At 44.8% G+C, this 23,950-nt stretch overlaps 1 protein-coding gene across 2 annotated transcripts in view; it reads left to right on the forward strand.

The window, feature by feature from the left end:
- The first annotated feature begins 2,476 nt into the window (after positions 1-2,476).
- Positions 2,477-23,950, forward strand: part of HABP4 (hyaluronan binding protein 4) — a 40,908-nt gene continuing 19,434 nt past the window's right edge. For both annotated transcript variants that reach the window (XM_032164607.2, XM_058445047.1), the window contains exons 1-4: positions 2,477-2,948; positions 10,719-10,881; positions 18,031-18,192; positions 18,404-18,472. In XM_032164607.2, the coding sequence (XP_032020498.1) occupies positions 2,597-2,948; positions 10,719-10,881; positions 18,031-18,192; positions 18,404-18,472 (746 nt within the window). In that variant the 5' untranslated portion in view covers positions 2,477-2,596. The remainder of the gene's footprint in view (positions 2,949-10,718; positions 10,882-18,030; positions 18,193-18,403; positions 18,473-23,950) is intronic.

Here is a 23,950-nt window from a genome sequence, read left to right on the forward strand (position 1 = left end):
TCTGGTTCATTGAGATAAATTTACTATTTTTACTCTGGTTCATTAAGATAAATTTACTATTTTTACAAAAAGTTTACTATTTTTACTAAATTTTACACAAAATTTACTGTTTTTACAATTTTAAAGTGTACAACTCAGTGACATTTACTAAATTTACAATTTTGTGCAACCATCTCCACTATCTCGTTCCAGAACATTTCATCGCCCCACAGGAAACTCCCATGCCCATTAAGCAGTTACTTTCCAACACTCCCAACCCCCACACCTGGCAACCACCAATCTGCTTTCTGTCTCTATAGATTCTGGACATTTCATATAAATGGAATCATACAATGTGTGGCCCTTTTTGTCTGTCTTTCACTTAGCACAATGTTTTCAAGGTTCATCCATGTTGTAGCAAGTATCAACACTTCCTTTTTATGACCAAATAATATTTTTCTGTACCACATTTTATTTATCCATTCATTGGGTGACATGTATATTAGTTGTTTCTGTCTTTTGGCTATTGTGAATAGTGCTGCTATGAATATTCATATACAAGTTTTGGTTTGAACATTGCCTTTAATTCTTTTGGGTAGAAAGTATAGGCATTAATCTTTGCTCACTCAAAAGGAGATGACCAAATATCTTAAATTCTTCAATCATTCAACAAATATTTACTGAAAACCTACTGTATAGCTGCTTAGAACACCAAGCACTGGGAATACATACTGCAATGAATAAGACAGGCATCATCCCTGTCCTCCTTGGGAATAACACAAAATTCAATAAGTGAGTAAAACACAGACTTTGCAGCATTTAGGATTAGGAATTCTTTTTCTATTTGCTATTAAAGGAAAGTAAAAGCTGGTCACAGAGCACTTGGCAAGATGCTCTAACTGGATGCTTTCGGATGAAACAAGCAAACACAACTAAGCACAATCACATCTGTCACCTTACATCATAAGCCTCAAGTAGGGAGATTCCCAAGTGGGTCCAGTCGGCAGCTCAACATCATCAAGGATCTAGGCTTTCTCCATCCTGCTCTGCCATCCTCATGGCCACACTAAGGAACGGCCACACTAAGGAACAGCCACCCCAGGCATCATGTCTTCTCATGGAACAAGGACCAGGGAACAGAAGTGGGGGAGATCCCTTCTCAATCCCTTGTTAGGTGCAAGAAAAACTTTCCCAGAATACTTCTCCTCAGATCTGTTCTGCCTGATTTGCCCCACAGCCTATTCCTAAGCCAATTACTGGCAAGCAATTGGAATCAGGTGCAATGAATAACGTACGATTAATCAAGTTTGAGGCTGGAAGGGGCCCGCTTCCCCTGGGGAATATGATGCCAGAACAAAATACAGGCTCTGGAAAAATGTAAGAGGGAAAGAACGGCTGTAGGATAGGCAGCCAAGCGTGTCTCCACCGCTGCCTATGCAAAGATTTCCTGGAGGAAGTCCAGTCCAGCGTTCTCTAAGCTCCAGGCTTCAACTGAATATCTCAAAAGAAAACAAATATCCAAACCTCAACGTGTCCAAGACTGAATTCATGATTCTCGTTAGTGTCTTCCAGTGGTGACTAATACTATATCATTCAGATGCTGGAGCCAGGAAAATAAGTCACCATATCTTCTTCCTCATCACCACATCTAGCGCATCACCAAGTCTTTGAATCCATCTACTCTCTTCACCTCCACCGCCACCATCCTAATCCCAGTCACTATTAACTCTTCCCTGGAGCTTTGCAACAATCATGTTTGGCTTCCTAGCATCCATTTGTATTTCCCTCCAAACTATTAATTCACAGTGCAGGTAGGGTGGCCTTTTCAAACCCAAATCTGCTCATGCTCAAAACTTGCTTCCCACTGCTCTTAGACTAGAGACCACTTTGAGCTTGAATAGGCTGAGCACATCCTACCTCAAGACTGCTGCACTTGCTGTTCCTCCTCCGACCCCTTGTCACCCCTCTCCCTCGGCTTAACTGTCACTTCCCAATTAGGTCAGATCCCTTTGCTGCAGCCCGTAGAGAGCTCTGCGCCTGTCCTTCAGGGCACTTTTTCTCCGTCTACAGACTCAGATCTGTGACAACACGGAGCTAGTATTTCCTACAACATAATGCCTGGCACACGGTAAGTGCGCAATATGTAGCTGTTGCACGGCTAAATGTATACATAAGCTTCAAAGCAGAGTGGCCGATAGCAAATACGGTCGCAGTCCCGGGAGAAAGCACACACCGCCGAGACCCCACCGCCCGGTCCGCGCCGCCTGGACCTGCCAGTAGCTCCGCCCCTGGGCCCCGCCCCTCCCTGCTGAGCGGACGGGGCGGGGCCCAGATGTCGCGTGACGTGACAGCAGCCGGCCGGTGATTGGGTCTCCAGGCGCGCCGTCTCGGAAAGGGGGCGTACCCGCGCGCGCTGATTGGCTGTCTGGCGCGGCGGGGCGGACGGCGGCGGCGCCGCGGGGGCGGGCGCCAGTAGGGGCCGGACAGGGTAGGGCCCGGACAGGGTAGGGCCCGGAGGGCGGTGGCGGGGGAGCGGGCGGCATGGGTTTTCGCCGCCGGCTTCGCTGAGACGCGCTCGCGTGGGCTGCCCTCCCGGGCCCACAGTGGTCGCGGCGGCATGAAGGGTGCTCTGGGGAGCCCCGTGGCTGCCGCCGGCGCCGCGATGCAGGAGAGTTTCGGCTGCGTGGTGGCTAACCGCTTCCATCAGCTGCTGGACGACGAGTCGGACCCGTTCGACATCCTGCGCGAGGCCGAGCGCCGGCGCCAGCAGCAGCTGCAGCGCAAGAGGCGCGACGAGGCGGCGGCGGCGGCGGCCGGGGCCGGTCCCCGCGGCGGCAGGAGCCCAGCCGGGGCCTCGGGCCACAGAGCCGCCGCGGGCGGCCGGAGGGAGTCGCAGAAGGAGCGCAAGAGCCTCCCGGCGCCCGTCGCTCAGCGGCCCGATAGCCCCGGGGGCGGCCTGCAGGCGCCGGGTACGCGGGGACAGCGGAGGTAGCGGACCACGGCTCGGCCCGCTGTGAGACTGGGGTCCCGGGGGCCGGTTCCAGGAGGGGGGGGCCGGGAAGAGCAGGGAGAGTTGAGGGTCCTGGTGGCCGCCGAAGGTAGGAGGAGAGGGGCAGGGGTCACACCCCTTCCAGCCCTCGCCAGCCCGGTGCGGGGCTCCGGGGGAAACACTGGCTTGGGGTGGGGTGGGGCCCTCGAACCCTGGCACTGAGGCTCTAGGGCAAGTTGGACGAAGTTGAGGGAGGTTGCTGGGGTGGCGTGTGGGGGCGAACGCTGAGGTCGCTACCCCGGGGCTCCCACATCCAGACCTGGCGGGGACCTTCATCCTCCAGCCCAGCTTCTGCAAGATTGAGGTCGGAGCCACCCGAGAGCGCGGTGGGGAGGAGGAGGGCGCCCGGTCCCGGGGCTGGGGGCCTCTGTGATGCCGGAGGCCTGGGCGATCGCGGGGCGGCCTGTGACGTCGGGGCCCGGGCGGGGGTCCCTGGCGCGGTCTGGCCTGGCGCCTTCGCCCCTTCCCCGTCCGGTAGCTTCCAGGAGGCAGCGGGCATCGTATTTCAGTACTTCGTGTGGCGTTGATGGGATGTGCAACTTATAAATAGCTCAAGGCTGCTTTAAGAAAAGCGTTTTTAACCTTTCCAGCAAGAATATTCGGAGTTCCCCACTCCCTGTTAGCAAGAAAAACCGGTGCGCAGCGTGGTGTCCTGCTGCCTGCGGACGGGGAGGGTGCTTCAGAGTTCATTCTCTCACCTGAACTGCGTCAGTGGCAGAGCCAGCAACACTCCACCTGTGTTTTCTGTTTTCTTGAAATGAGGCAGCGGGTCCCAAGGTTTGCAGAGTGTTATGATTAAGATGTGTAGGTTGACCATTCCTGCCAACGTTTGCCAGTGTGTTCACCTTGGCTTTATTGGTTTGTTCCTTGCTTGATAAAAATTGTGCATCGCAGCCCTGAGGAAACATCTCAGGTTTAAGTATTAGGGCTTTGATGTGCAGCTGGGTAATGTTTACCTTTATTTGTGAAAAGTTAAATCCAAAGTCATCACTTGAGAATCAAGTCACTACGATAAAGATGTTGAAAATGATTTAAAAAAATGTTATTGACTATCTCACGACCCTTTGGTAGGCCAGTAAATTTCTGAGCCTATCTAAACAGTGAGACTGGAGATACATTGTGCATTTTATATCCTGTTTTTTATGTTTTTCTCTTAAACGTATTTACATCAATATAATAAAAGAGTTGAAGAAGGCTAAGCTTTTCTTCACCCTTTATTTTTTAACAAATGATAATGCCGGGTGTGGTGGCTCACGCCTGTAATCCCAGCACTTTGGGAGTCCGAGGCGGGCGGATCACGAGGTCAGGAGATCGAGACCATCCTGGCTAACACGGTGAAACCCCGTCTCTACTTAAAATACAAAAAATTAGTTGGGCGTGGTGGCAGGCACCTGTAGTCCCAGCTATTTGGGAGGCTGAGGCAGGAGAATGGCGTGAACCCAGGAGGCGGAGCTTGTAGTGAGCCGAGATCGCTCCACTGCACTCTAGCTTGGGCGAAAGAGCGAGACTCCGTCTCAAAAAAAAAAAAAAAAAAAAAAATTCTGTTCTTCAGAAAAACGTGAGACGAGTTAGTGCTGTGAATACATTGATTTTTAGTCTTTTTAAAATAGTCATGCATTTTTGTTTTAAAAATTTTAAGCAATTCCAAAATGTATGAGGTTAAGTGAAAATCCTCTTATTTTTCCTACTGTTAACACTTTGCATTTATATACATAAATGCACAGAGCTATTTCTTTTCTTTCTAAACTTAAATGATATAAACTGGGTTGCAGCCTGTTTCCTGCACTTGATGTTGTCATGTAGTACACTCATAACTTTTTTTCTGTCGGTTGTTAGGTCTAAGTGATCTGGCTTTTGAAATGAACTAAAGATATTTGTGTTTGAAATCAACTAAAGCTATTTAGCTGATTTTGTAGTTAGAACGGAAATTTTATCATTCAAGTTCTTTTTCAAGTATGTGTTATTTCAGGAGCAAACAGCTCATTAATTTCCATTTATGTAGTTACTGTACTAAATTTATCTATAATGGGTGTCAAAGAGCTATTCTCTCAAGGTTTTGTAGCCCTAGTTGATATGAAGCACTGTACTTTTCTAACATTCAAAATTTTTAATTCAGTTAGAATGTTGTAAGTGAATGCTTAGCGTAGACAAAAATAAAACATGTTTGACATATCATAGAAATGTTAATCCTGAAAGAATGTGGAAGTCGCAAGCTTTTCCTATGGAAAAGGGTTTCTTTTTTTTTCTTTTTTTGAGACGGAGTCTTGCTCTGTTGCCCAGGCTGGAGTGCAGTGGCATGATCTTGGCTTACTGCAACCTCCACCTCCTGGGTTCAAGCGATTCTCCTGCCTCAGCCTCCTGAGTAGCTGGCATTACAGGCATCTGCCACCATGCCCGGCTAATTTTTTTTTTTTTTTCCGAGACGGAGTGCAGTGGCGGGATCTCGACTCACTGCAACCTCCGCCTCCCCGGTTCAAGCGATTCTCCTGCCTCAGCCTCCTGAGTAGCTGGGACTACAGGCGCCCGCCACCATGCCCAGCTAATTTTTGTATATTTTTTAGTAGATGCATGGGTTCACTATGTTTATGTTGGCCAGGATGGTCTTGATCTCTTGACCTCATGATCTACCTGCCCTGGCCTCCCAAAGTGCTGGGATTACAGGTGTGAGCCACTGTGCCCTGCCTAATTTTTTTATGTTTTTAGTAGAGATGGAGTTTCACCATGTTGTCCAGGCTGGTCTTGAACTCCTGACCTCAGGTGAGCCACCTACCTCAGCCTCCCAAAGTGCTGGGATTACAGGCGTGAGCCACGTGCCTGGCCAGAAATGTAGGTTTTTAATGCCTATCTGTCTAGCAATATATATATAAACCCTTGGGTGAGCCTTGCTCAATAAGTTCATTCTTAAAGTCATGAGAGGCCATTTCAGTTTTGGTTTTCCTAGCCCTTCAGAATTATGTGCTTTGAAACAAAGCTCAATTTTATTTTGTGGAAAATCTTACTGTAAATTTTATTGTATTCTGTTTCTTTACCTGGGCTTGGTTTAGATGATGATGAATGCATGTGCCAGCCTTTTCTTGGCGAGGTTAGTGAAATGCAGTGCTTGCATTCTCCACTTGGAGCTGCTGATCCAGCACAGAAAAACAAGCCCGATTCATGGCAGTGTTGATCTCTTAGTACTAAATTGTGGGGAAAAAATTGGATGCTGATTATCTTTGTTTTGGGAGGGTTGGGAAGGAGAATGAGATGTTTGCCCAAAACTGATAATTATTCTAATTATCTTTGTTTTGGGGGGTTTGGGAGGGAAAATGAAATGTTTGCTTTATATTGATCATTATTCTAATAAGTAGCCAATTGTATTTAACAGTTTTCAGTTTTATACTGTTGGAAAAGGCTTTAATATGGTATACAGTAAATGTCCTATTTTAAGTTTGATGAATTCCAAATTTGACGCAATTAAAAAATAACTTGGAGGAAGCAGAAAGGTGGGATAAGCACCTATAAGTAATTCTGTAGTTGAGTGGAGATAGTAAAAGATGTTTTTAAAACTATGGGTTGGAAATAGGCAATCTGAAACTGTGTTAAAATAACTCTTTTTACGCTGAGGTAAAAGTATGGAAAAGTATTGTTACTGTTGACAAATTTTCTGATGACTGTTATGTCATGATCTGTTACAATTTTCAACTTGTTAGGTAATTAACTTTCTTAGTGGCTTTTTCTACCTTACATTTTGAACACCTTTTCCAGTTCTGAACTCTTTTTTTTTTTTTTGAGACGGAGTCTCACTCTGTCGCCCAGGCTGGAGTGCAGTGGCGAGATCTCGGCTCACTGCAGGCTCCATCTTCTGAGTTCAGTCATTCTCCTGCCTCAGCCTCCCCAGTAGCTGGGACTACAGATGCCCGCCACCACGCCCAGCTAATTTTTTGTATTTTTAGTAGAGACAAGGTTTCACCGCATCACCCAGGATGGTCTCAATCTCCTGACCTTGTGATTTGCCCACCTCGGACTCTCAAAGTGCTGGGATTACAGGCGTGAGCCACCGCGCCCGGCCCCAGTTCTGAACTCTTAATAAAGCACGTGCCCCCAGATCTGATGTTGCATACTTCTAGGCAACTGGGCACAAGTGTCAGTCACAGTGGGGCTGCATGGTGGCTCACGCCTGTGATCCCAGCACTGGGAGGCTAGGCGGGAGGATTCCTCAAGCTCTGGGGTTCAAGACCAGCCTGGGCAACAAAATGAGACCTGTCTCTACAAAAAAAAAAAAATTGTTTTTAATTAGCTGGGTGTGATGGTGCAGCCTGTAGTCCTGGCTATTTGAGAGGCTGAGGTGGGAGGATCACTTGAGCCCCAGAAGTCAAGGCTGCAGTAAACTGTGATCACACCACTGCCATCCAGCCTGGGTGACAGAGACCCTGTCGAAAAAAAAAAAAAAGTGTCATTATCTTGATATGTCTGCAATCAAAGCATAATACTCTGCCGGGTGCAGTGGCTTATGTGTGTAATCCTAGCACTTTGGCAGGTCGAGGTAGGTGGATCACCTGAGGTCAGGAGTTCAAGACCAGACTGGCCAACATGGTGAAACCCTGTCTGTAGTAAAAATACAGAAAATTACCTGAGCATGGTGGCACAGGCCTGTAATCCCAGCTACCTGGGAGGCTGAGACTTGAGAATCGTTTGAACCCGGGTAACAGAGGTTGCAGTGAGCTGAGATTGTGCCACTGCACTCTAGCCTGGCAGCCTGGGTGATGGAGTGAGACTGTCTCAAAAAAAAGAAAAAGTGGCCGGGCACAGTGACTCACACCTGTAATCTCAGTACTTTGGGAGGCTGAGGCGGGTGGATCACCTGAGGTCTGGAGTTCGAGACCAGCCTGACCAACATGGTGAATCCCCATCTCTACTAAAAATACAAAAAAATTAGCTGGATGTGGTGGCAGGCACCTGTAATCCCAGCTACTCAGGAGGCCGAGGCAGTAGAATCACTTGAACCTGGGAGGTGGAGGTATCAGTGAGCCGAGATGGTGCCATGGCACTCCAGCCTGGGTGATAGAGTGAGACTTGGTCTAAAAAAAAAAAAAAAAAAATAAAACATTATGCTCCACTTATGATAACATCTTTCCCATATCCTAAACATATCACAAGCCTCAGATTATGACCTCACTACAGGATACAAATTGAATTAAAATATTTCTAGGTTATAGGACATTTTAAAATTATAGTAGGTTGAATTTAGATCTGTTGTGCAACTTTTCACACTTGAAAAAAATACTTTAATAAGGAATAAATTATATAATTTTATGTTAGTGATGTCATAAACATCATTTTTGCTTTAAAATGAGACCGGTTAAGATTTACCTGTACCCAGATGATAAAGTTTTGGTAGAAAATATTAAATGGGAAAATAGAAAAGTATGTATATTCCTTAAGGTCTTATGTGTGTCTAAGTGGGAGGGAAGTCTAATAGTTAAAAAATATATCCGTGGCCGGGCGCGGTGGCTCACGCCTGTAATCCCAGCACTTTGGGAGGCCGAGGCAAGCGGATCACGAGGTCAGGAGATCGAGACCATCCTGGCTAACACAGTGAAACCCCGTCTCTACTAAAAATACAAAAAATTAGCCAGGCATGGTGGCGGCGCCTATAGTCCCAGCTACTTGGGAGGCTGAGGCAGGAGAATGGCGTGAACCTGGGAGGTGGAGCTTGCAGTGAGCCGAGATTGTGCCACTGCACTCCAGCCTGGGCAACAGAGCAAGACTCTGTCTCAAAAAAAAAAATATGTATATATATCCATTAACTTGAATAAATGTCATATTTTATAGCTATACAACTAATGTGGAGAGTAATTTGTACCAAGAAAAATTGAAGCCACTATAGTAAAAATTGCACATAGCGAGAGGAGATCTTTTAAATGTATACAAAAAAAGAGACTTTTTTTGAAGATTAAAGATGTGACAAAGTTCTCCACAATGTATTTACCAAATATTAGATGGCTTCAAACGTAGACTTTGCTTAAGATGTTTAAAGCATTAAAACTAAAGGGGAGTAAAGCAAGGTGACAGGACAGAGGAAAAGACCAGAGTCTCGGCTGGGCGCGGTGGCTCACGCCTGTAATCCTAGCACTTTGGGAGGCCGAGGAGGGCGGAACACCTGAGGTTGGGAGTTAGAGACCAGCCTGACCAGCATAGAGAAACCTCGTCTCTACTGAAAATACGACATTAGCCAGGCGTGGTGGCGCAGGCCTGTGATCCCAGCTAATCTCTACCCGGGAGGCGGAGGTTGCGGTGAGCCGAGATCGGGCCATTGCACTCCAGCCTGGGCAATAAGAGCGAAACTCAGTCTCAAAACAAAAACAAAAACAAAAAAAAAACAAGAACAAAACCAGAGTCTCTGGTCCCAGCACAGTGTCCAAGTGCTGGACTCTGAGTGGACAAAAAGAGATGCCCTCAAGTACTGGCTGACTCTTGGGCAAGTTGCCAAATAGCAGTGTTTGGTTCATATTCAGGAAGTTATAATTGCAAGTCTATATATCTCATAGAATAGCAGGAAAATCTGTTTTCAAAGTAAAAATATAAGCACTACAAACTTTAAAAACAAAAACCTTGGCCAGGCGTGGAGGCTCACGCCTGTAATCCCAGCGCTTCAGGAGGCTGAGGTGGGTGAACTGCTTGAAGCTGGGAGTTCGAGACCAGCCTGGCCAACATGGTGAAACCCTGTCTCTACTAAAAATACAAAAATTAGCTGGGCATGGTGGCACATGCCTGTAATCCCAGCATCTTGGGAGGCCGAGGCACGAGAATTGCTTGAGCCCGGGAGGTGGAGATTGCAGTGAGCCAAGATTGCACAGTGCACTGCACTTTGGGCTGGGTGACAGAGCAAGACTCTTCTCAAAATAAGTAATTAAGTAAATAAATAAAATACAAAATAAAAACAAAAACCTTAGTAGCCAGTGATAAGCCATAGTTGCTGTGTAATGGGCAGTTGGGATTCTAAAAGTATAGTCTGAAATATAGGGTATTCTTTCATTTTCTAGGTACGGCTTACACACTGTGTTTTTGTAAGACCTTTTTTGTGAACTGTAGCTTATTTAGTAAAATATACCCATGGTTGTCACAGTTATTGGGAGGTGCCTGTAATTATAGGTGAGCTTAGTTTGTCATATACTTTCTAGGATATAGGGAAAGCATGTTTTTTTTTTGTTTTGTTTTGTTTTTTGAGACGGAATCTCGCTCTGTCACCCAGGCTGGAGTGCAGTGGCGCCATCTCGGCTCACTGCAAGCTCCGCCTCCCGGGTTCACGCCATTCTCCTGCCTCAGCCTCTCCGAGTAGCTGGAACTACAGGCACCCGCCACCACGCCCGGCTAATTTTTTGTATTTTTAGTAGAGACAGGGTTTCACCGTGGTCTCGATCTCCTGACCTCGTGATCTGCCCGCCTCGGCCTCCCAAAGTGCTGGGATTACAAGGGTGAGCCACCGCGCCCGGCCAGGGAAAGCATGATTTAATAGTAACATTCTATTAAAAAGTAGTAGACTGTGGGCAGTTGTATCAGCAACTTTTTTCTTTGAAGTTTTCTAAACTTCCTGAATTCTCCTAAGACGTTGATTTCTAGAAAAATGAAATTTACAAGTACCTGTAAAGTTTAATACTGTGCTGTTGCAGACGTTGTGTTCCAGCTCTCTGCTTTGATTTTCTGTTGGTAGGCCAGAAGCGGACTCCTAGAAGAGGGGAGCAGCAAGGATGGAATGACAGCCGTGGGCCAGAGGGGATGCTTGAAAGAGCTGAGCGGAGATCCTACCGGGAATACCGACCCTATGAGACAGAGAGGCAGGCGGACTTCACAGCTGAGAAGTTTCCAGATGAAAAGTATGTGCTGCAGTCCTCGGCAGGGCGGGTGGGAAACCAGAAAAGTTTTGAGAAAATGCTACTTTCTTTTTTCTTTCTTTTTTTTTTTTTTTTTTTTTTTTTGAGACAGAGTTTCGCTCTGGTCGCCCAGGCTGAAGTGCAATGGTGCGATCTCAGCTCACTGCAACCTCCGCTCCCGGGTTCAAGCAATTCTCCTGCCTCAGCCTCCCGAGTATCTGGGATTACAGGCATGTGCCACCACGCCCGGCTAATTTTGTATTTTTAATAGAGACGGGGTTTCTCCATGTTGGTCAGGCTAGTCTTGAACTCCCAACTTCAGGTGATCCGCCTGCCTTGGCCTCCCAATGTGCTGGGATTACAGGAGTGAGCCACCATGCCCGGCCCAGAAAATACAACTTTCTACTGGCTACTGCTTTTTGTGGTAACAGTCCTAGGAATGTTTTACCAATTTATGTGCAATTCATGTTACCTTAGATGATGGGAAGGATCTTCCTTTTTCCTCATAGATGCCTTTACGTCTTGGTTCAGGAAATGATTGTACAATTAGAAATGAATTGCTTGTTGGTAACTGAAGAGCACTCTTAAAAAGAAATTACACAGGAGTGTGTTGAAGTGGTGAAGTTTTCTTTTGAAGTTCTAGATTAGAGATATAATTTTGGACTAGGAATATAATTATGGTTTTTGATTTCGCATTACTGATTTAGACTGCTCAGTGGATTGAAATAAATTCCTAGCTCCACGGTTAGGTCAGTAGGCTGCCATGATGAAATTTGAGGAAGAGTCTGTTATGATGTGTAATACCAATTTCTGGAGGGCATAGCTGCTCTTGGAAATACTCTAACATGGACAGAAGTCGTGGGCTGGTGGAGTGTTGTGTCGCTGCTTAGTGATGTGGCAGCATGGTGGCTGCTGTACTCCACCTGAACACGGGGAGGGGTTGTGTCTTATGCTTGGCACTTGCTGCTTAAAGCCTTTGTTTAATCATTAAACCTGTTTATGTTAAACAGAAACAACTAGTGAATCACATTTCAAGGAAAATAAAGTTAAACAAATTAAGGAAGACTAGAATAGTGAAGTGAACAGTTATGTCAAGGGAGCCATTTTTCCAAACTCTTTCTGCTTCTTGACTGCTAATTCCATTCCATTTAGGATTCTGGCTACAAGTTTTAACCAAAAAATGTGGCTTTGTAAAATTATAGTATAGAGCCTATTAAGAACAAAACAAAACAAAAGTCCAGCAGAAAGTAACTTAGCCTGAGTGGGCTGAGCAGGTGATGACTCGTGCAGAACTATTCACCTAGAAGTTACACATTCAAGACATTCAGATAGTCTATCTGCAACCATGCTGGAGGGAGAAACTTATAGAAAGGCTTAATTTTGCCCCTTTTTTGGTGATTACTTCAAATCTGCTGTGTAGTAAGCACAGTCTACTTGTTTCTGCAAAGATTCTTGGAGCAGAGCTGCTTATTTTTGGAAGCATTTGGGTATTTATTTTCCCCTCACTTTAGGGATTCTGTGGAAACGAGGAAATTATAGTTCTCTTGCACAAACCCATGTTTCCCCCCTTTTTTAGTAGCAAGACTATGTAGTCTTTAAAAAGGATAAAATAGATCTTTATATGTGACATGAAAAAATAGCTATTAGGCCGGGCGCGGTGGCTCAAGCCTGTAATCCTAGCACTTTGGGAGGCTGAGGTGGGCGGATGACAAGGTCAGGAGTTCGAGACCATCCTGGCCAACGTAGTCTCTACTAAAAATACAAAAAAATTAGCAGGGCGTGGTGGCGGGCGCCTGTAGTCCCAGCTACTCGGGAGGCTGAGGCAGGAGAATGGCGTGAACCTGGGAGGCGGAGCTTGCAGTGAGCCGAGATGGTGCCACTGCACTCCAGCCTGGGGGACAGAGCTAGACTCCGTCTCAAAAAAAAAAAAAAGAAAAAAAGAAAAATAGCTATTAAGTGAATAATACATATATGCAAGAGTAAGGTGGGATATGGAATTATGGAGGGTTTTTAAAATTTAAGTTCAGAATTACAGAAAAGTTTTAAGAATTATACAAAGAATTTCCATCTGCCCTTCGAGACTCCCCACACACTAACTTTTTACCCCATTTGCTTTATCATCCATCCCCCACCACACCACACAACTTTTCCTTGTTATTCAAGAATAAGGTGTAGGAATGTCCCCTTACTCCTAAATACTTTAAATGCATTTCCTAAAAACATGATACAATTTTCAAAGTCATTAAAATGAATACAATACTGTTACCTAATTCTCTAAATTACGTAGTCTACAGACTTTACTCAGATTTCACCAATTGTCCCAGTGATGTCTTTTCACAAAAGAGAAAACATTTCTGGTTCAGGATCCACTCCAGGCAAATACATTGTATTTAGTCATCTTTAATTAGGAACAGCTCCTTAGCCTTCCTTTGTCTGTATGAATTTGACATGTTGAAGAGTATGGGCCAGTTATTTTATAACATGTCCCAGATTTTGAGTTTTTCTGATGTTTCCTCGTGGAATGAGGTTACGTACTTGTGGCAGGAATGCCACAGAAGTAATGTGTTCTCAGTGCATCACAGTAGAGAGATGTAGGGGATTTTCACTTTCAAGGAAATCTGAATCTTGATATCAGAAAACATTTTCTTAAAATTTCTTAAAAAATACTCTCAATAAATAATACTCTTAACTAATAATAAAAACACTCTTAATAAATAAAACATAGAAAGTTTTGTGACAAACTCACAATCAAAAGGAAGGAAAATAACATTTGAGCCAAGCATCCTGCTTTATAGACCTGTGATTCACTGTCTTACAACAGTCCTAGCAAGTAGACATGACACCTGTTTCACAAGCGGGAAGCCTGGAGCCCCTGGAGGTACGAATGAGGAGTTCAGTGTGGATACCAAGTTTCAGTTTGAAAACATAAAAAGTTCTGGAGAAGGATGGTGATGATAGTTGCACAACAGTGTGAATGTACGTAATGCCACAGTACTGAACACTTAAAAATGACTAAAATGGTAAATGTTATGTATATTTTACCACAGTTTGCTTAAAGCTTGTTAATAATGGGGAGAGGGTAAACATCTGAGGGATTTTTTTTTCAGAACAGGAATTGATTTTAAATGACCAGTAAACTACAGAAAGGAAGAGCCAAAATTCATCTAGACAGAGGCAGACTAATCTCCTAATAGTCTATGTTCTAAGAGTTCAATTAAGTTTATTTGGAGCCTAAGGAAAAATTCCTGCTGCATTAAAAACAGTAGTTTACTCCTAGAATATGTGCACCACATGATATAGCAGATCTCAGGGGCGGAGACATGCCCCTTAATCCCAGCGCCGTTTATGACGTTGCATCCATGGGAAAACACGTGCTCTGCCTGGGTAGAATAGAAATCCATGGCAGCTGGCTGTGACAAGACTACTACACACATTGCTGAAACTCTGGGTCTGTTTCCTCATTGAAAAATGGAGAGGGCTGAATTTAGATAATCTTTGAGATTATGAAGATGCTATAATTCTGTCCAATAAACATGTATAGGTATCAAAGAAACTCAAGGTGACACACTTTTTCACTATCAGATGAGCAAAGATCAAATTTTATCATATTCAAGCTTGGGGAAAGTGCAGTAAGAAATGCTCTTGGTGGCACAGTGGCTCACGCCTGTAATCCCAGCACTTTGGGGAGGCTGAGGCAGGCAGATCACCTGAGGTCAGGAGTTCAAGACCAGCCTGGCCAACACAGTGAATCCCTGCCTTATTAAAAATTCAAAAATTAGTGGGGTGCACCTGTAATCCCAGCTACTCAGGAGGCTGAGGCAGGAGAATTATTTGAACCCAGGAGGCAGAGGTTGCAGTGAGCCGAGATCGTGCCACTGCAGTCTATCCTGTGTGACATAGCAAGATTCTGTCTCAAAAAAAAAAAAAAAAAAAAAAAAAAAGAATTTGTAGGTTGGGCACAGTGGCTCACACCTGAAATCCCAGCACTTTGGGAGGCAGAGGCAGGCAGATCACCTGAGCTCAGGAATTCAATTCCAGCCTGGCCAACATGGTGAATCCATGTCTCTACTAAAAATACAAAATTAGCCGGGCATGGTGGGACACGCCTGTAATCCCAGCTAGTCTGGAGGCTGAGGCAGGAGAATCACTTGAACCTAGGAAGTGGGGGTTGCAGTGAGCCAAGATTGCTCCACGTCACTCCAGCCTGTGTGACAGGCGAGACTCTTGTCTCTAAAAAACAAAAAAAAATTTGCCAGGCATGGTGGCGCATGGCTGTGATCTCAACCACTGAGGAGGCTGAGGCATGAGAATCACTTGATCTGGGAGGCAGAGGCTGCAGTGAGCTGAGATTGCACCACTTCACTCCAGCCTGGGAGACAGAACGAGACTCTGTCTCAAAAAAAAAAAAAAAAAAAAAAAGAGTTTACTGTTGGCTGCGCACAGTGGCTTATACCCGTAGTCCTAGCGCTTTGGGAGGTCTAGGTAGGCGGATCTCTTGAGTCCAGTAATTTGAGACCAACCTGGGCGACATGGTGAAACCCGCATCTCTACAAAAGGTAATTAGCTGAGTGTGGTGGCACACGCCTGTAGTCTCAGCTGCTTGGGGCACTGACGTGGGAAGATTGAGCCCGGGAGATTAAGGCTGCAGTGAGCAGTGATTGGGCCATTGCACTCCAGCTTGGTGAGATACTGTCTGAAAAAAAAATTACAGTTACTTTTCTTTTGTTTTAGAACTGTATTTTAGATTTCTTTTTTTGAGGCAGGGTCTTGCTCTGTTTCCCAGGCTGGAGTGCAGTGGCAGAATCTCGGCTCCCTGCACTCCTGGGCTCAAGTAATCCTCCCACCTCAGCCTCCTGAGTAGCTGAGATTACCAGGCATGCACCACTATGCCTAGCTAATTTTTATATTTTTTAGTAGAGATGGGGTTTTGCCATGTTGCCCAAGCTGGTCTCGAACTTCTGGGCCCAAGCGATCCAACTGTGTTGGCCTCCCAAAGTGCTGGGATTACAGGCATGAGCCACCACTCCTAGCCTGCTTTAGTTTTTTTTTTTTTTTTTTTTTTTTTAAGGCAAGGTCTTGCTTTGTTGCCCGGGCTGGAGTGCAGTGGTGCCATCTCGGCTCACTGCAACCTCTGCCTCCCAGGTTCAAGCGATTCTCCTGCTGCAGTCCCCCAAGTAGCTGAGATTACAGGCGTCCGCCACAACAGCCGGCTAATTTTTGTATTTTTAGTAGAGATGGGGTCTCACCATATTGGCCAGGCTGGTCTCAAACTCCTGACCTCAAGTGATCTGCCCGTCTCGGCTTCCCAAAGTGCTGGGATTACAGGCGTGAGCCACCGAGCCCAGCCTGCTTTAGATATTTGCTATAGTTTAGAATCAGGTTTTGCTTTAGATATTTGCTATAGTTTAGAATCAGGTTTTGGTTAGAGGAGGTGGGAGACAGAAAAGCCAACTTGGAGAATTTATTTAGGTTGGTGTTTCTTATAAGAGACTGGCATAACGTTAATGATCAGTACTTCTGTATTTCTTTATTTTTTGAGTAAGGAAGATAGCGAGTTTTGTATGCTTTTACCCACTATTGTATAGCGGCTTCTTAATGTAACACTTTTAGCCATAAAAGTAGATTGTAACATACCTCTAGTGCTGGTGTTTGAGCTACTAATGCCACTAGGTTTCTTGATGCCAGGACCTCTATTAAATAAGTAATTTCTTGTGATTTTAAATATTTTTAAAAGCCTTGCCAAAGTAGAAAACATTTCTCTTATTAAACTATTGTTACAATGGTGAAAAAGAGCTTAGAGCTTAGTGAAGGAGAGACAAGTCCTCAGAAAGAGTGATGGTGCCCAGCGACGGTGCAGGGAGGAGTGGGTGGGCAATCAGGTCCTGGGTCCAGGCTCTGATGTGGCAGAGGAAGAAGAGGGAGGAGTGGCTTGGGCTCTCGCTCGTATTGTGAGTTGGGGATCACGGGAGGAATAAGGGCTCCGCATTGGGCATGTATGTGCCTGACTTGGGGGTGTCGGGGTGGAGATGTCTAGGAAGTAACTGGCTTCATGTCCTGCAATCAGATGAGAGACACAGGGCCAGTTAGCATTAGCATGGGGGCCAGGTGGATGTGGCATGAGCCGAGATCCTGCCACTGCACTCCAACCTGGGCAACAGAGCAAGGCTCTGCCTTGAAAAAAGAAATCGAAAGTAAGGTTCTAATAAAACAAACAAAAGAAAAGTGAGAGTGCCCACAAGGATAAGGACGGATGGGTGTCCGTGTAGAACACCAAGACAAATGGTTAGGCACGAGAGGCAGGCGGAGAACTTTTCCCTTCTCTGAATCTTGAATTGACTGCCTCTGAGAAGTGGAATTGTGTGGCTGAGGAACAGTGTGAGTTTTGTACCATGTTTGGGTATTATCTATTCCAAAAATAATTTTCTAAGGGCAGGCAGGAAAAGAGAAGCCAGAAAAGTCAGGAAGATTAGTGGCCAGCAGTGTCATATGACACTGGGGTCAAATGACATGAAGACAAAAGGGCTTCAGCTATTGGGCTTAACAAAGAGGTCTTCAGCTGCCCTTGGCCGTTTATGTGGAGTAATGAGGTGGAAGGCAGGTTAAGGTTTTCACAGTTCCAAATGTTACTGGCTGGTTGTGTGTTTAGGAGGGAGATTTGGGAAGGGGCATAATTTGAAGTTTAACCATTTTTCTTATACAAAAATTCCAAATTTAACTTAAAGATTTAGTATTAGAACAGGAATGAACCTTAGAGTTTATTTATCTAACATTCTCATTTTTTGAGTTAAGGAAACTAGATCCAGAGAGAGAAAGGAATGCCCCATTCAGATTAGTACTATGCCTGTCTAGCACCTGCTTCTCCTGGACTGGCCCCACCACGTAGCCTACTCTCTGCTTCCGTTTCCTCATCTATAGGCAATAGTTGTATATTAAAGATTTGTCTGTGAGAATCCAATTACTATATGTAAAGTGCTCAGAACAATGCCAGGTATATAGTCTATAGTGTGTGCTCACTAAAGGTTAACTATTAATTTATGATTCAAGCCACCATTCTTTCCAGTATACTATAACCATGATTTTCTTTTAGAATTTTTTCTGGAGAGATCTTAGACCTTTAATTTACCAGTTTTTATTATATCCACTCCTTCCTAGACCAGGTGATAGGTTTGATCGTGACAGACCATTGAGAGGACGTGGAGGCCCGAGAGGGGGTATGCGCAGCAGAGGCAGAGGTGGCCCCGGGAACAGAGTTTTTGACGCTTTTGACCAGAGAGGAAAGCGAGAATTTGAAAGATATGGTGGGAATGACAAAATGTAAGTTTCTTTGTAAATGCTATTTTCACTTTAAGATGGTGGCAGCACATGGTATGAATCTATTATATGTTAATATTTCGTTAACTTTATAGTACTGTGCTGTTATTCTTGTGAGAAGCTGATCCTGGGACTTTTATGAACCGCTCTTTCTGATTTGGAGATGGACTGGAGACTAGCTTCTGGTTTAAGGGTCTGTTCTTTCTTTCCGTAGAGCAGTCAGAACTGAAGACAACATGGGTGGATGTGGAGTTCGAACCTGGGGATCGGGTAAAGATACCAGGTACGGTGTAAGTGTGTGCTCTCTGAGAACCTGCAATTAAGTGGAAATCTCTGGATCTTTGCTTTTCCTGAAAATGATGTCTTCTGTGTTGTGCTTTATACTTGTGTGCCCCTAAGTAGAGATTGATTTTAGGCTTTTGTTTCGTGAGATAAGTTTTTAAAACAGGTTTGCTATGTTGCAGTTAGATTTAAACTGCTTTTAAAATTCTATTACTTTAGCCAAACAAATTTGTGACAGATGACCATGTATTTGCTGATGCCTCAAACATATGGCACTGTACATTTGCACACGCCTCAAAATGCTTTTTGTTGGCTGCACACGGTGACTCACGCCTGTAATCCCAGTACTTTGGAAGCCAAGGTGGACGGATCACTTGAGGTCGGGAGTTTGAGACCAGTCTGGCCAACATGGTGAAACCCCGTTTCTACTAAAAATACAAAACCTAGCAGAGCATGGTGGCAGGCACCTGTAGTCCCAGCTACCCAGGAGGCTGAGGCAGAAGAATTGCTTGAACCTGGGAGGCAGAGGTTGCAGTGAGCCAAGATGGCACCACTGCTCTCCAGCCCGAGTGACAGAGCGAGACACAGCACTCAAAAAAACAAAAAAAGGCTTTTGTTTAATTTTATTATTTTTTAAAATGGAGACAAGATCTCACTAGGTTGCCCACACTGGTCTCGAACTCCTGGACTCAGGCAGTCCTCTTGCCTCAGCCTCCCAAAGTGCTAGGATTACAGGCATGAGCTACCACATCCGGCCTAAAATGCTTTTTAAATTCCTGGATATTCTATATATTTTTACCTTTCAAAGTTCGTGTGGATCCTTGACACATCTTCATTTTATAAAATCATTTGTAGATTGAAGCTTAGTGACAGGTTTCACCTGAGGCTCAAGTTGGACATTTCTCTGAGGCTTCATGGTGCCTTAGATCTGTGCCAATTCTTCTGCTAGTTAGAGTGGATACATGGTTCTGCTCTGTTTTATTTCGCAGCTGGAGGGATGATGCCTTCCTGGTGTCTGCAGAAGAAGAGGTGGAGCGTGCTGCAGGCAGTGCAGTGTGAGCAGTGCTACAGGGCAGGCTTCCCGCTAGTGCAGAGGCTTGAGGGGATCCAGGCTTCCACTTTTCTTCTTTTGAAGAATATAAGCTTTTTTTTTTTTTTTTTTAGACAGAGTCTTGCTCTGTCACCCAGGCTGGAGTGCAGTAGCGCGATCTCGGCTCACTGCAACCTCTGCCGCCCAGGTTCAAGCAATTCTTCTGCCTCAGCCTCCTAGGTAGCTGGGACTACAGGTGCACGCCACCATGCCCGGCTAATTTTTGTACTAAAAATTTTTTTTACTAAAAAAGTAAAGACGGGGTTTCACCACATTGGTCAGGCTGGTCTCAAACTCCTGATCTCAGGTGATCCACCTACCTTGGCCTCCCAGAGTGCTGGGATTACAGGCATGAGCCACTGTGCCTGGCCAGAATATAAGCTTTTTACATGAACTTATTTTTCTTAAATTGTTGTCCTTAAAGACAAATGTGCAAACTAATATCAAATGTAACAATGTTAGATTTACTACCATTGCTCATTTGTGTTCTCCTTGAAGAGAAACTTGTTGAGTGTTTCTCTGTCTGGGGTTCCATAGGACCTTGATGATGGATCTTTTAATTTTGTTTTATTTTACTTTGATAATATATTTTAAAAAGTAATATAGGCACTTTCTTTCCTTCTTTCTTTCTTTCTCTTTTTCTTTTTCTTTCCTTCTTTTTTTTTTTTTTTTTTTTTTTTGAGACGGAGTCTCACTCTGTCACCCAGGCTGGAGTGCAGTGGTGCGATCTCAGCTCACTGCAACTTCCACCTCCCAGGTTCAAGCAATTCTCCTGCCTTAGCTTTCCGAATAGCTGGGATTACAGGTGCCCACCACCACGCCTGGTTAATTTTTGTATTTTTAGTAGAGATGGGGTTGCACCATGTTGGCCAGGCTGGTCTCGAACTCCTGACCTCGGGTGATCCACCTGCCTTGGCCTCCCAGCGCTGGGATTACAGGCGTGAGCTACCGTGCCCAGCTTGGGCACCTTCTTTCTTAATCATCTGATTTACCACCTTATCTAATACTACCACTTCATCTCAGTTTGCCTTTGAACTTAAAATCATTTTGGCTCTAAGTGGTTACTTATCCTGGAGGGCCAGCCTTGGCCTTGTAATGTTAAGAGGTGACCACTTGTGGCCCTGGCAGGCTGGCATGTCTCAGTGTTAAAATGACATGTGCCCCATGGCACTCATTTTGAATTGGTTATAAAGTCAAAGCTCTTTTATTTTTCCTCTCTCTGTCTCTCTAAGACAGGGTCTAACTCTGTTGCCCACGCTGGAGTATGATGGCTCAATCTTGGCTTATCATAACCTTGAAACCCCGGGCTCAGTTGATCCTTCCACCGCAGCTTCCCAAGTAGCTAGGACTACAGGCACATGCCACCACACCCACCACACCCAGCTTTTTTTTTTTTTTTTTTTTTTTTTTGAGACAGTCTCACTATGTTGCCCAGGCTGGAGTGCAGTGGCATGATCTCTGCTCACTGCAACCTCTCCCTCCCGGGTTCAAGCGATTCTCCTGCCTCAGCTTCCCCCGTAGCTGGGACTACAGGCGCATGCAACCACGCCCAGCTAATTTTTTTTGTATATTTAGTAGAGATGGGTTTTCACCGTGTTAGCCAGGATGGTCTCAATCTCCTGACCTCATGATCCACCCGCCTCGGCCTCCCAAAGTGCTGGGATTACAGACATGAGCCACCACGCCTGGCCTTTTTTGTATTTTTAGTAGAAATGCAGGTCTGCCATGTTTCCCAGGCTGGTGTCAAACTTCTGGGCTCAAGCAATTCACCTGCCTTGGCTCCCAAAGAGCTAAGACTGCAGGCGTGAGCCACCACACCCAGCTAGTCAAAGCTCTTAGGTGGTTATAATTTGTAATGGAAAGCTTTTCTTAGAATAAGACTAATTTCTAGGCCGGGCGCGGTGGCTCAAGCGTGTAATCCCAGCACTTTGGGAGGCCGAGGCGGGCGGATCACGAGGTCAGGAGATCGAGACCATCCTGGCTAACACGGTGAAACCCCGTCTCTACTAAAAATACAAAAAATTAGCCGGGCATGTGGCGGGCGCCTGTAGTCCCAGCTACTCGGGAGGCTGAGGCAGGAGAATGGCGTGAACCCGGGAGGCGGAGCTTGCAGTGAGCCAAGATTGCGCCACTGTACTCCAGCCTGGGGGACAGAGCAAGACTCCGTCTCAAAAAAAAAAAAAAAGACTAATTTCTTAATTAATAAATAGAGATAAATTTTATTTATGTATACATATACTTCATACGTTTCTTAATAAAGTGAGTAAGAAATTTATTTCTTAGTAAATCGTCTTGAGATCATGAAAATGATATATGCGAAGGAGTTATGTGCTACTTTTGATTAGTGAGAAGAAAGTGGAGGTGAGCCTAACACAGTAAGTAATGTGTTTGTGGCTGGCAAAGCCCAAGTGCTTCCCAGTGTATTAAAGGTGTAAGGGCTTTGCTGTAGTTGAGTATTCCTATTTGAAGACGCTGACAGCAATAACTGGATTTAAGGACAAAATGCCTTCAAACTGGTATGACTGAGCCATTTCAGTACTACTGCTTTTCTTCAACAGTTTGACAGCGGTAAAATAGAATTTTTTCATTTATGTGTGCTGAAATAGAATTTTTCCATCTGCAATAATTTAAAAAGTGTATCAGATATTATTTTCTTGTTAAAATTGGAGTAGATACCCATGAATGCAGTTTTCAGTAATGCTGCCTTTCAACTTTTATTGTGAAGAGCAAGACAGTTTTATTTGTTCTCAAAGCAAAATTTGATGAAAATCTGTTGTTGTCAGAGATTTGATTAAATGTGAGGTCTGATTAGATTTGAACTAGGTAACAAAGCCTTGAAGTGTGTAACATTTTATGGAACGTATGTGCACAAATAGGCATTTTCTGCACTAGTACAACTGAAGTCAAAATATAGACATGGGCCCTGGGGTTATATCTTTCTTCTGATAAATCCAATATTGGTGATTTACCTTTTTTTTTTTTTGAGACAGAGTCTCCAGGCTGGAGTGCAGTGGCATGATCTCAGCTCACTGCAACCTCCACCTCCTGGGTTCAAGTGATTCTCCTGCCTCAGCCTCCCAAGTAGCTGGAACTACAGGCACCCGCCACCACGCCCACCTAATTTTTGTATTTTTGGTAGAGACGGTGTTTCACCATGTTGGCCAGCGTGGTCTCAATCTCCTGACCTCGTGATCTGCCCACCTCAGCCTCCCAAAGTGCTGAGATTACAGGCGTGAGCCACCGCCCCCGGATGATTTACTTTCAACAAAATAGCAGAACCTGCCAAATTAATTGCTGCTAATTTTGAAACTTAATTGTCTTTCAGTTTTGATCATACAGTTCTGTGATAGCCGTAGGCACAATATTTTATATTCATTTATAAAATAATTTAGGTCAACATAGGAGGACATCTATGATTTTTCTTTTCTGTAAAATCAGCTAATTGCTGAAGTTTAAGAAATACTCAGTTTTTTGTGGTTCATGCCTATAATCCTAGCACTTAGGTAGGCTGAGGCAGGTGGATCATTTGAGGCCAGGAGTTCAAGACCAGCCTGAGGAACAAAGTGAAATCTCATCTCTACAAAAAATACAAAATATTAGCCGGGCATGGTGGTGTGTGCCTGTAGTCCCAGCTACTCCAGAGGCTGAGGTGGGAAGTTCTCTTGAGCCCGGGAGGTCGAGACTGCAGTGAGCTGTGATGGCGCCACTGCAGTCCAGCCACCACGCCCAGCTAATTTTTGTATTTTTAGTAGAGACGGGGTTTCACCATGTTGGTCAGGCTGGTCTCAAACTCCTGGCCTCAAGTGATCCACCCTCTTTGGCCTCCCAAAGTGCTAGGATCACAGGCATGAGCCACCCCGCTGGCCTGGAACCTTCATTTTAAAAAACGAAAGTTAATTATTCAAGTTTTGTTTTTAAAAGAGTGAGTTTTTAAAAAATTGATTAGAGTAGGTTGGAGTTGAGAATTTAATAATTATTTAAATTGAAAAAGTCTTTTCTGTTATTGTAGTTCAATTTGTGGTTACTTTTTTAAAAAAACTTACTTTAAAGCCCTCAATAGGCCAGGCACGGTGGCTCACAACTGTAACCCCAGCACTTTGGGAAGTGGAGGCGGTAGGTCAGGAGTTCGAAACCAGCCTGACCAACATGGTGGAACCCTGTCTCTACCAAAAATACAAAAAAAATTAGCTGGGCGTGGTGGTGGACGCCTGTAATCCCAGCTACTCAGGAGGTTGAGGGAAGAGAATCGCTTAAACCTGGGAGGGAGGTTGCAGTGATCCAAGATTGCACCACTGCACTCCAGCCTGGGCAACAGAGTAAGACTCAGTTTCAAAAAAAAACAAAACCAAAAAACCAAAAGAACAATGTTTTCTCCATCTTAAACATACA

This window comes from Hylobates moloch, unplaced genomic scaffold (genome assembly GCF_009828535.3).
Source record: "Hylobates moloch isolate HMO894 unplaced genomic scaffold, HMol_V3 SCAFFOLD_10, whole genome shotgun sequence".
Classification (NCBI taxonomy): domain Eukaryota; kingdom Metazoa; phylum Chordata; class Mammalia; order Primates; family Hylobatidae; genus Hylobates; species Hylobates moloch.